Below are 14,197 nucleotides of genomic sequence, written 5' to 3'. Positions count from 1 at the left end.
GGAAGAAGATTGTTCATTTTGCTTGGTTAAAATGGTGCACTAAGAACATATGCTTGAATGGAACATCACATGCTCAACACCACAAATCACAGAGTTCAGAACTACCTAAATCATCACCACTATAGTGGGGCAGAATTTACACATTGTCGATGAAGATGGTGATGATAACAATATAGTTGGTATGAACCTAGGCAGGCCAAGCAGAAGAGGCAGGAGGGACTACAGCCACTACACACCTAATATTAACAACTATATATATCCAAAGAGAGAACACATATCACCCTCCTGATACTGTGGATATGACATTGTGGAAGATGAGACATCTTATTAGAAAGGGGGATGCTGTAACAATGACAGTACAGGATCTCATGCATACACCACACATTATATCTTGTAGTTTACACATAATATTATACGTAACTATTGCTGTTGTAAGGTTACATGTTTCTGTAATGTGAGATTAATAGTGAGACCGTAACATGAGTAGTAGCATTATCTGTTGTAGCAGTCACTGTCTCGCAATAAAAGCACAATTATTATATGATCATGAGGTATAATTCAGTAAAATATGTAAAGGGGGTTTCAAGTGTTGAGTGTGTGGCGAAGCAGATTCACCATGCATATGAAGCATGCATGTTCTAGGGGTGTGAGGGAAATCCCCTAGAGAAATTTTTGAAATACAGTGAAACCTTGTTAATAGGGCCACCTTTGGGACCCACAATAAGTGGCCCTATTAGTGAGGTGGCCTTATTAATGAAAACCTCACTAATCCAGCCTTAAACAAAGTGGCCTTATTATTAAAGTTTTCAAGAAATCAACACCTGGCTATAGTTGCTGTAACAGTTATATAGGTACACTACAGGTTTGAATTCATCATAATGCACAGATAGGATTATTCATAGTGGCTGCTAAAACATGAAGCACATTGCTAAAACTATTGACTTTTGGCAGGTACTCAGGAGCAGCAACTTTTGTAGATATGTTGACTGTCTGTTCAGCTGTCCCTTTTTATTAAGGGAATATTGTGTTAGATTTACCCGTTTGGTCCTGCAGTATGTGGCCACTGGCCTTATTAATGAGATGGCAAATCTATGGAAATACATCTGGACCGGCCACTATAACAAGGTGGCCTTATTAATGAGGTGGCCACTAAGTGAGGTTACATATAGATGCTCCAAGACTGAATTTACATTGGTGACAATAAGTGTAAACTTATCTATACTATGTATACACATAATTATATGTACAGGTAGCTAGCTACCTGTACACATGTTTTTGTGTATATAATAACTTGTCGATCAGCATTTCCTGTTACTGCTATCAAATATGACATCACAGTATTGACTCCTAATACACCTTTTTAATATTTTATGGGGCTTCATACATCCCCACTGTGGCTACAACAACTGTGTGGCAGGTACAAGTGAGTATCCATATTGTGTAAGCTACTAGAATGGACTTTTGTCTAAAAGTCTTTCCAATTTCTTAAGTCAACCAGGCAATCAGTCAGAGGAAAATTTCATTATTAAAATTTGTAGCAACCCATTGGAAGGGTTTTGGATCGCACTTTTGGGCTTGGTTATACCTATACTTCAAAGGCACTATGAAGGTATCAGTTGTGAGACTGGTTTAGGGGTGATACTTTTGGCAAGAAAAGCCCAAACCCTAATATACATTGCTATCATAATGTATGATGATAATTTATTGTATTGTCATTATTTTGTGTGATAGCTGGAGTACCCTTTCATATCCATCTGCATAAAAAAACATAATCATACTGAATGACACACAACAGGAAGTCCATAGCTGTCAATATGTATTTCATACCAGTGGAATGTGGCGGAAGTTTTCTCTACACCATAATGTTCAAGGATGAACAAAACCACAGAGATGCTTGCAGTTGAGCAAAAAGATATACATACTAGGATAGCATAACCTATGAACAAAAAGAAAAGTGCGCACAAAACATCATGTATAAAAGAAAAAAACTGTGCCACCAATTACACAAGTAAAAACCACAATCTTTGTGGCTGTAGGATAGATTTAGGGATTCCTTTCACATAGCATGTCTATCAGTACGTACATAGAGTTTTAGGGATTAAGGAAATAAAGAGTAATGGAACAAAGGAGGTTACCTACACTTGAACACTAGAGGATATTTAAACCCTATTTCAGTTCAGTCTATATACTCGTTACTGAATTAGGAATTAAATGTCCACTCGTATATCTTCAGGTATAAGCAACCTTGTTTCCCTACCTTCTTGTATCTTTGATTCCTGATTGAACATTTTTTCTTTTTACTTGCTTGTAAACTTTTTGTAACACTATTTAGAAGAAAGAATGGCACCAGGCTTTTTGTCTGAATGCGTGCCCCAACTATCAATTACATAAATAGCAAAGTGGCCATTATGCTTCATTTTCAGCTACAGTGTATATGTTCAGCCTGATATACAGCGTTACAAATGAAGAACACTACAAGAAGGACTTCTGCAATCAATGCAGCCATTACAACAGAAAACGTGGACAAGTCTTGATACAAATGTAGGAAAGTCATCATGCAGCACTACTGTAAATTGACACCTTGCATGTACTGTCAGCAAAGATAAATGGAACACAAAGGGGGACACAAAGGAGGACACAAGTAAGTCCATGAAGCATGCACTGTACATACTGCAATATGTCAAAAGGTACCTGTCTGTCTGAAGCGATATTGAACAGTGAAAATATCAAAACAACAGCCCTTGCCATTATCAAGTTAGACTTGTCTGAAGGAATCAAGCAGTCAGGCATTCAGAAAATTCCACTAAAAAAATTTGAAGCAACCAATTGGAAGCATTTCAATTTTGGACATGCATGGTTATACCTCACAAATACTGCCAAGGCTCTATAAAGGTATTGTGAGGCTGGCTTCTGGTCAATATTTTTTTTGTGAGAAAGTGCAAATTTCCATGATCCTTAATATACAGTATATACAGTACTACTCTATTGTATGATACACTTAAATATTTTAAACAAACTAATGCAGTGACTTATACTGTATCCTCGTGTGTAAATTACTTGGGGTCTGGTTCATGCAATACACTACTTGTATAAAATATTAAATGATTGAGCAGATATAAACTGACTTAGTATACAGGAGATCCAGGACTACCAGGATCAAAAGGAGAAGATGGCAGAAAAGGAGCTACTGGACCAAGAGGAGACCCAGGTGATAGGGGACCAAGAGGATTAATAGGTTACACTATCGTGTATATACACATCATTGTTTAGTTATCATATCATATAGGAGACACTGGATTACATGGACCAACAGGACAACTTGGAATAAAAGGAGCCAAGGGTGATAAAGGTGACACATGAAGGATTTATGTGTGTACTTGAATGTCATCAAGTGTATTAATAGGAAGTCCTGGATCAACACAACTGACATCTAAAGGAATGAAAGGAGAAATGGGTAATGATGGCTTACCAGGACCAATGGGTTCTAAAGGAGAACAAGGAGAACCTGGACCAAGAGGACTGAAAGGATACATTGGATATACTGGTCCTAAAGGAGCTAAAGGACAGAAAGGTGTGAAAGGTGACAAAGAAGAGAGGAATGGAGGAATTGTGCATGTAAGATGGGGATATGATCAGTGTCCATCAACGGCACAATTGGTGTATAGTGGAAGAGCTGGTGGATCAAACTGGAATCAAGGTGGTGCTAGTAATCCACAATGCCTACCAGTAGACCCAAACTTTCTTAAGTCAATTAGTGGGCACCAAGAATACAGGGCTTTAATGTATGGAGCGGAATATAACACAAGAACTTATACTAACAGTCATCTTCATGGTAGACATAATCACGATGTACCATGTGCAGTTTGTTATGCCACACAACGTTCTACAGTCTACATGCTCCCTGCCAAGTACACTTGTCCTAGTGGATGGACCAGAGAATACTATGGGTATTTGATGGCTGAATTACATAGTCATCATCCTTCTCAGTTTACATGTATGGATAATGCATTTAAGTCAGTAATCGGAACAGCAGCAAATCACAATGGCATGCGATTATCATTTGTAGAGGGAAGATGTGGATCACTTCCTTGTCCTCCATATGATAAAACCAGAGAATTGTCATGTGCAGTTTGTACCAAGTGAAATGACTATTTACTTACATGACTTTTGTAGCTGTTGTGTAGTACCCAATTGTATGCAATATTTAGACCATCTAATAAAATTTTCACAAGGCTAGTATGTATTAGTACTGATCAATATTATCAATAGTTCAATCCAAAAATCATTACCATGATACAATAATTACAGCTAACTTGCTGTGGCACACATTTTATACCTGTGTTTGCATAATACACAAATTGACTACATACTAAGCTAAGAAGACTACCATATATCTATTGTCTGGTCAATGGGTCTAAACATGTAAATCTACATGCATGCAGCATGTAAATTTTTTGCAAATACATAATGCCACCTACCTTCCTACTGACCTACAGAGCATGTAATACTCCCTGTAGTTATGTGCATATCTTAAGTAGATTAGTTTATAATTTTATATATATACCAATGAAAAATCTAAATTGTTTTAAGACATTCTATGTGAATTCTGTTAGAAATCCTTGAAAAATGTGCACTCTATTAGAGTACTACAAAAATAATTAAATAAACTCTGCAATACAGTACTATTTATTACAACTTCTTTAGTATTCAATCAAATTAGATATTATAGCCATTATGGTACAGATTGGCGGGGTAGTACACAAGTATTAAGACTGGCCACTCGTGCCAAATTGAATCGTCATCATCATAAGTGCTATGCTAGTGCTGGTCTTAAATACTTTAGTTTAAGGAAGAAAATCCATCCTTCCTGGAGGAATTGAATATGTGACCCACTGAGCGAAAACCCAACTTGTTTTGCATAATTCTCTTTTTGAAGTTAAATGCCATTGAAATTCATGCATATGGCAAGTTAATCAGTATACAGAGTCAGGTGTTGTTTGCTGGTATGTAAAATGTGTGTATAAGGTACCTTTTTGCAAATCATGGAGGTCAAAGTAAAGAAGAAAATTCCTCCAACTCCAGGATTTGAACTGCAGGTCACCCAATGTCTAGTCGAGGCCACACTCTGTCTTCACCTTATTAGCTATAAGTCATTTAAGTCTGAGTCCTTGTAATTATGGTTAGGTAATCCTAAGGCTACAGCACATGTTGCTGTCAGACCATCAGTGCTGGTCACTGTAAAGTGTTAGTAATAATAATAAAATCAAAATATATACAGCCACTGTAATATAGCCATAGCCATGAACAAGCAAGCACAAAATTATATAAGTATAAAAACTGGCTTTGGTTTAGATCAGTAGGTATTTTTCTGTATTGGTAGAGTAGTAGTTTGTTTTATATTATCTTCATTGCATCTGTAGATAAATAGAAGAATGGTTTGAGTAAAAATAAACCTCAAAGCCAGTTTATGGTTGGCATTGGGGGTATTATTTAAAAAACCATGGGAACCACCACCTGGTGTTACGTCAGATAGAGATGGTGTTACGTCAGATAGAGATGGTGTTACATCAGATAGAGATGGTGTTACGTCAGATAGAGATGCACTGTGCCACTGTGCTACTGATCTAGGAATGGATTAGTACCAATCTGAATCAGCGTTGAAACCGGGTCGGGTCATCCGGGTCATCCGGGTCAACCGGGTCACATTTTCTCCGGGTCATCCGGGTCTGACCCGGATTGGATCACGTGAGAAACGAAATTGATCGTTTAACGACGTGGAACCTATAAACGCTAGTCGCGTAGCTCTTTCGTGAGCCACGCCCACCTATCGTGTTACAAACACACGCTCAGCCACGCCCATTTATTAGTAAGTGCAGTCTGTAGCATGAAACTGTCCGTTTCTGTCTGCAAGCTTACGTGGAGCCACGCCCACTAATCAATTAATGTATGAGTTGTATATAGTCTAGGTCTAGTCTTGCAGCAGGATAAGTGCTTTTGTGAGCCACACCCATTTTAATATATTGGGAAATTGCAATACTAAGTATGTAGGAAGCCACACCCAATTGCTGTCTGTAAACTCCCAGTAGCTACGTGGAACCAAACCCACTGACTGATTTTAAATTATAAACTTACCGGCTTAGTTATCACATAACTACTCGTTTACTCAACACGAATCGAACGCTCAAAACGTAGTCTCGCTCGCTCGAGAATACCCGAAACATAGCTCTTATCGCGCGCCTCGACTTAATTTAATCCGGGTCACATCCGGGTCAAATCCGGGTCAGTGGGTCATCCGGGTCAGCAGTAGTGACCCGGTTTCAACGCTGATCTGAATGATTTGAGCAAAATTAGTTTTGTGTAGAAAAGACTGATTTGATGCTAACCCATTAATGACCATGTCTTTTAAGCATACTAGACTTGCTCTATCATTTCTCTTCTCCATTACAAAATAGGTTAAGGTACCAGAATCGTGTACATAAATAGTATGAGAAGCCATACAGCTGTGCATGTGAGTTGATGTTTGTTTAATCGGCTGCATGTGATGCAAGCTTAGTGCCACTTGTTCTGCTACATTATCAAGACAAATATGTACATTCACACTTGTAAATATGAACACAGAAATTTGACATATGGGCATATATATATAATATTATATTATTATTATGGATATGGAAGATTGTCAAAATATAAAGTATGTTATGTTGCAAATGACAAAGAGTCACATACGCCACTGGAATGATGAGATACTGCTACCATTGCTGATTACAGATAGCTATTGATGATAGGGCTCATGGTAGTAATATAAATTATTTATTGCACTGCCCAAAGTGATGATGTAACTGTGGTGACTTGTTAACCACTAACTATACATAGCAGTAGTGACTGTTCTATTAGAATATTGTAATACATTTCATATTACTATGACGAAGGATTTTGATAAGTATACAGCCTATTGCTATAATTGCATATGGGTTGTGTCATTGTAATACATTTTATATTACTATGACAAAGGATTTTGATAAGTATACAGCCTGTTGCTATAATTGCATATGGGTTGTGTCATTGTAATACATTTTATATTACTATGACAAAGGATTTTGATAAGTACAGCCTGTTGCTATAATTACATATGGGTTATGTCATTGTAATAATTTGATGTTATTATTACATTTTCATGTTGCTGTGATAAACAAAAATTATAAGTACAGCCTGTTGCTATTGCTACACAAAGATTGTGTAACTGTAACAGCATGTTTGTGCGAGTAACAGCACGTTTGTGTGAGTTAACAGTTCAATGTCATAATTATTAATAGTATGTTTTCTTGACAGTAATCTCTTGTAGGTACAAGTTTCTGTTATGATTACATGTTTATTGTGTCTGCAACACTTCTTTTGTTACTGTAACAATCTAATGCTACTACCATTTGTTTATATCAAGACACACGGTAGTGTGTCGTGCGGCCCAAGAAGCCGGTGCGCCACACCCGTGAGTATATTGACAGGAAGAACGAAAACGTCATTTTCACACCTTTGTATCTCGGTGATCACTTATCTGATTGGAACCAAATTTGCTACACAGTTGCCCGCCAGCCAAGGGAGTCTACATTCCAAATTTGAAGGAAATCGCTCCAGCCATTTCCGAGATACGAGCTGCCAAAGTTTCGTTTTTTTTCTTCGTTTTTTTCTTCTTCTTCGTCTTTTTGCACACTTGCAAAAATTGCTATAACAAGCAAACGCGTACTCCGATCGCCTTGAAATTTGGCACACAGAAAGGGAGTCCAAAGGCGAATCCTAGCATCAAATTTGGTACAAATCCGATGAATGGTTCAGGAGTTATTACCGATTATTCGCGTAAAACAAGATCGATTTGTTGTCACGCCTACAGGGTAAACCGCTTCATGGAATGAGTTGAAAATTGCTATGTAGATGGAGTAACCATCGTAGGAGTGCCTTTTGGTGGTTTGAAAGGAATCGAGATAAAGACCACGGAGATATGACACAAAACCCAACCTGTGTCACAATTACGCGATCGATTTTTATGAATAAAAAAGTATTAGTTTTCACGCCTACTAGGCAAACCGCTTAGAGCAATGAGCTGAAAATCGGTGCATAGCTGGAATAATCTTCATAGAAAGTCCTTGCAGTAGTACAGAAGAATCGGATTACAAACCACTGAGTTATGATTCGAAAGCCAACTCTGTGTAGCAAATGCGAGATCGAGATACTCTAATAGAACAGTCACCCTAATAGAGCATTCGGCTAGTTTATTTACTCCATTATAGAATTTTATTACATCACAAGTTATTCTGTAGGGAGTTCAGCTGCAAACAGTTAATCTTATAGACAGTTCAGCAAGAAGACAATCACCATGTGGAGAGTTAAGCAAATATATCACTATTATAGAGATTCAGAACATTACAAGTCACACTGAAGAAAGTTCAGCTATAAACAAGTCATGCACTGTGTAGAGAATTCAGCTACAATTAAGTCACTCTCTAGAGAATTCAGCTACACAGAATTCAGCTACACACAAGTCACTGTGGAGAGAGTTCAGCTACAAACAAATTACCCTTTAGAGTGATCAGCTACAAACAAAACACTTTGCAGGGTGTTCAGCTGCAACAAATCAACCTTTAGAGCGATCAGCAATGAACAAATCAACACAAATCTACCTGTAGAGAGATAAGCTAGAAACAAATTACCCTGTAGAGAGTTCAGCTACAAAAAATCACCCTGTAGAGACATCAGCTAGAAACTAGACACAATATAAGGAGTTCAGCTACAAGCAAATCACCCTGTAGAGAGTTCAGCTACAAACAAACCAACCTGTAGAGCGATCAGCTAGAAACAAATTACCCTGAAGAGAGGTCAGCTACAAAAAATCACCCTGTAGAGATATCAGCTAGAAACAAATCACCCTGAAGAGAGGTCAGCTACAAAAAATCACCTTGTAGAGAAATCAACTACAAACAAAACACTTTGCAGAGAGTTCAGCTACAAACAAATCAACCTTTAGAGCGATCAGCAACAAACAAATCAACCTGTAGAGAGATAAGCTAGAAACAAATCACCCTGTAGAGAGTTCAGCTAAAACAAATCAATCTGCAGAGAGATCAGCTATGTACAAATCACCTTATAGATAGTTCAGCTACAAACAAATTACCTTGTAGAGAGATCGGCTACAAACAAATCACCCTGCAGAGAGAACAGCTACACACATATCAACTTGTATAGAGATCAGCTACAAACAAATCACCCTGTGAGAGATCAGCTACAAACTAGACACAAAGTAAGGAGTTCAGCTACAAACAAATCACCCTGTAGAGAGATCAGCTACAAACTAGACACAAAGTAAGGAGTTCAGCTACAAGCAAATTACACTGTAGAGAGTTCATCTACAAGCAAATCAACCTGCAGAGCAATCAGCTAGAAACAAATCACCCTGAAGAGAGGTCAGCTACAAAAAATCATCCTGTAGAGGGATCAGCTAGAAACAAATCACCCTGAAGAGAGGTCAGCTACAAACAAAACACTTTGCAGAGAATTCAGCTACAAACAAATCAGCTTGTAGAGAGATCAGTTACACACAAATCAACCTGTAGAGAGATACTGTAAGCTAGAAACAAATCACCCTGTAGAGAGTTCAGCTACAAGCAAAACACCCTGCAGAGAGTTCAGCAACAAAGAAACCACCATGTAGAGAGTTCAGCTGCAAACAAATCACCTTATAGAGAGTTCAGCTACAAACAAATCACCCTGTAGAGAGATCAGCTAGAAACTAGACACAATGTAAGGAGTTTAGCTACAAGCAAATCACTCTTTAGTGAGTTCAGCTACAAACAAATCAACCTGCAGTGAGATCACCTACAAAAAAGCACCTTGTACAGAGTTCAGCTACAAACAAATTACCCTGTAGAGAGATCGGCTACAAACAAATCAACCTGTAGAAAGATCAGCTACACACAAATCAACTTGTAGAGAGATCAGCTACAAACAAATCACCCTGTAGAGAGATCAGCTACAAGCAAAACACCCTGCAGAGAGTTCAGCAACAAAGAAACCACCATGTAGAGAGTTCAGCTGCAAACAAATCACCTTATAGAGAGTTCAGCTACAAACAAATCACCCTGTAGAGAGATTAACTAGAAACTAGACACAATGTAAGGAGTTCAGCTACAAGCAAATCACTCTTTAGTGAGTTCAGCTACAAACAAATCAACCTGCAGTGAGATCACCTACAAAAAAGCACCTTGTACAGAGTTCAGCTACAAACAAATTACCCTGTAGAGAGATCGGCTACAAACAAATCAACCTGTAGAAAGATCAGCTACACACAAATCAACTTGTAGAGAGATCAGCTACAAACAAATCACCCTGTAGAGAGATCAGCTAGAAACTAGACACAATGTAAGGAGTTCAGCTACAAGTAAATCACCCTGTAGAGAGTTCAGCTAAAACAAATCAACCTGCAGAGAGATCAGCTACAAATAAATCACTTTATAGACAGTTCAGCTACAAACAAATTACCTTGTAGAGAGATCGGTTGCAAATTAATCAACCTGCAGAGAGATCAGCTACACACAAATCAACTTGTAGAGAGATCAGCTACAAACAAATCACCCTGTAGAGAGATCAGCTAGAAACTAGATACAATGCAAGAAGTTCAGCTACAAGCAAAATCACCCTTTAGTGAGTTCAGCTACAAACAAATCAACCTGCAGTGAGATCACCCACAAAAACGCACTTGTACAGAGTTCAGTTACAAACAAATTACCCTGTAGAGAGATCAGGAAGAAGAATTCACCTTGTAGAGAGTTCAGCAACAAAGAAACCACCATGTAGAGAGTTCAGCTGGAAACAAATCACCCAGTAGAAAGATCAGCTAGAAGAAGTTACCTTGTAGAGAGTTCAGTTACAAAGAAACCATCATATAGAGAGTTCAGCTACAAAGAAATTACCCCGTAGAGAGTTCAGCTAGAAGAAGTCACCTTGTAAAGAGTTCAGCTACAAAGAAACCATCATGTACAGAGTTCAGCTACAAAGAAACCACCTGTACAGAATTCAACTACAAACAAATCACCCTGTATAGAGATCAGCTAGAAGAAGTTACCTTGTAGATAGTTCAGCTACAACAATTCACCCTGTAGAAACATCAGCTAGAAGAAGTCACCTTGTAGAGTGTTCAGTTACAAAGAAACCATCATGTAGAGAGTTCAGCTGCAAACAAATCACTCTGTAGAGAGTTCAGCTACAAAGAAACCGCCATGTAGAGAGTTCAGCCTCATACAAACCACCTTGTAGAGAATTCAACTACAACAAATCACCCTGTAGAGAAGAAGTTACCTTGTAGAGAGTTCAGCTACAAAGAAACCATCATGTAGGGAGTTCAGCTACAAAGAAACCACCATGTAGAGAGTTTAGCTGCAAACAAATCACCTGTGGAGAGTTCAGCTAGAAACAAATCACCCCGTAGAGAGATCAGCTGGACGAAGTCACCTTGTAGAGAGTTCAGCTACAAAGAAACCATCATGTAGACAGTTCAGCTGCAAACAAATCACCCTGCAGAGAGTTCAGCTACAAAAAAATCACCCTGTAGAGAGTTCAGCTAGACGAAGTCACCTTATAGAGAGTTCAGCTACAAAGAAACCATCATGTAGAGAGTTCGGCTACAAAGACACCACCATGTAGAGAGTTTAGCTGCAAACAAATCACCTGTAGAGAGTTCAGCTAGAAACAAAATACCCTGTAGAGAGACCAGCTAGAAGAGGTTACCTTGTAGAGAGTTCAGCTACAAAGAAACCATCCTGTATATAGTTCAGCTACATTTCAAGTCACCCAGTAGAGAGATCAGCTGCAAAAAAATATCTTGTGGGGCATAATGGGCATGTAATAAATATATGTATATAATTTGTATAATTACTAATAAAATCAAAAATAATTGAAGCACTAAAATTCTTCTTTAAGTTCTTTTCTTCTTCCTGTAGTGAAGAAAAAAACACATGGGTTAAAAAAGCCCCAAAGCCAGCCATAGGCCGGCTTTGCAGTATACAAATACAAAAAGAAGTGATATCTAATCAAAAACAGCAAAGCTGTAAAAAAAGGTGCGGCCCCCAAAAAGGCCATGGTGAAAAAAGATGTGAAATCCAAGGTGGCGGCCAAGAAATGGCTGTGATGGTAGGTTAATGGTTACATTTTAATAACGACAATTCAGGTGAATTTTGTGCCGCTTGGTCTTGGCACCAAATTCACTTGAATTGTTGTTATTAAAATGTAACCATTAACCTACCATCACAGCCATTTCTTGGCCGCCACCTTGGATTTCACATCTTTTTTCACCATGGCCTTTTTGGGGGCCGCACCTTTTTTTTACAGCTTTGCTGTTTTTGATTAGATATATGTTACTTTAACAATTTGAAATACTTACTCATTAAATTTCATGGTGTTATTATAACATGGTTTGTTATATTGACATGCATTGTTGTCATGTTAGCACCTTGCTTGTCACTGTAACAACCTAATGCTATTGTCACAACCGTTTGTTACCTTGGCAATATGTCATAATAACAGAATGTGTTACTGTTACAAATCAGTTTTATCTGTGTAGCAAACTACTGGAAACATTTTGGATTGCACTGAAGGCACTTTTGTGTTCGGTGTACCTAACCAATACTGTCAAGGCACCATGAAGGTATTGGAAGGTTGGTTCTGGGATGATATTTTTGGCCATAAAGGTCCAGACCTTTTATGATCCTTAATATACATTGATACATATCATACTGTATGATAATAATTTATTACGTTGTGATTAATTTGTGTTAGTTCATAAGCACCACAAAGGTGCAAAGGAGCGTAACACTCCAGGATATAGCTGTGCTTCATATGCATGCTTTTGCAGCCACATGTCCTTAACAGGTGCTATATAGCAGGTAATATGCAGCCATAGAGTGTCAATAATACTAGTAGGGTAGTCACTGAAAGAATGATTTCAACAAAGTTCTGTTTTTGGTCCTCTACAGCACAGAGACCCTTTAAAAATGATTACTTAGTTCATTGTTACACAGGCTATTTTAGTTTACAAATTGCACACAAGTACTTTGACTCATCATGACTAGGCCTGAGCCTATTATGCTTTTGAAATAGCCTATTATGCTTTTGAGCATTGCTCCAAAATTTCTCCTATTATGCTCCAATTATGCCCAGTTGTGTCCCATTATGCTCCAAATATGCTCATATAAAATTGTGTCTTGACTGCTCTATTAGAGTACCTAATGCATCTGTAAACATTCTATTAGGATATTTCATAATGCGGTGACTGTTCTATTAGAGTATATTGATCTTTAACTAATCAGTTTTCACAACGTAGCTGTAAATTTGATTTTTACCATGTTTGCCCACTATCCCATTCTGCATCATGCAAAATAGGCAGAGTTTCAGCTTCTCACATAACCAATGCACAAAAAAATTGCCTATTATGCTGGCATTATGCTGATGCTTTTGGCTACCTATTATGCCCCAAATTATGCTGGCATAATCGACACAGGCCTAATCATGACTTCCTCAGTTTGAAAACCACTGAGCAGCAGTGGCCCTATATGGACTTGAGGTTTAAAGTAATTAGTCAAAATTAATGTTGAAATCACTCATATTATCCTCCTTTGGCACTTATACAGTACCCTTTTATGTCCAACTGCATAGAAACATAATCATGCTGGATGACGCATAAAAGGGAGTCCATACATTATATATATAGGTGTCAATGTGATAATTATATAATTATGCTTTTATTTTAGTGGAATATGGCTGAAGTTTTCTCTACACCACAATGTTCAAAGTACTGCAGTGAATGAACAAAACCACATAGATGCTTACAATAAACCTCAAAGCAACCAGAAGATGAGCAAGAGATATACATACTAGGATAGTATAAACTATGAGCAAAAAGAAAAGTGTGCAAAAAATATTATGCCAAAAGAAAAAAACCTGTGCCACCAGTTGAATTAAAACCCACAAGCCATTTAGTAAAGATCTAGTGATTCATTATTACATCAATCAATTATCTTTGGAAACAACATCCCATCTGGTCACATATTTTTATAGAGTACATTTTAAACCAATTTTTCACATGCACAAAAAAGTATAGGAATCGATTATGGGTTACAATTAGATGTATCATGTGATGCGCTAAGCTGTGTATCTG

General features: G+C 37.8%; 2 protein-coding genes across 3 annotated transcripts in view; both read left to right on the top strand.

The window, feature by feature from the left end:
* Nucleotides 1-14,197, top strand: part of LOC136263633 (carbohydrate sulfotransferase 15-like) — a 181,836-nt gene that overhangs the window by 135,443 nt on the left and 32,196 nt on the right. The window lies entirely within an intron of this gene.
* Nucleotides 3,170-4,143, top strand: LOC136264948 (short-chain collagen C4-like). Its single transcript, XM_066059713.1, has 3 exons — nucleotides 3,170-3,208; nucleotides 3,271-3,349; nucleotides 3,404-4,143. Exons 1-3 carry the CDS (start codon nucleotides 3,170-3,172, stop codon nucleotides 4,141-4,143), a joined length of 858 nt encoding a protein of 285 aa, XP_065915785.1.

This window comes from Dysidea avara, chromosome 8, assembly GCF_963678975.1.
Source record: "Dysidea avara chromosome 8, odDysAvar1.4, whole genome shotgun sequence".
In the NCBI taxonomy this organism is placed as follows: Eukaryota; Metazoa; Porifera; class Demospongiae; order Dictyoceratida; family Dysideidae; genus Dysidea; species Dysidea avara.
Note: the sequence above shows the minus strand (reverse complement) of the source record. Positions and strands in the feature narration are given on the sequence as shown.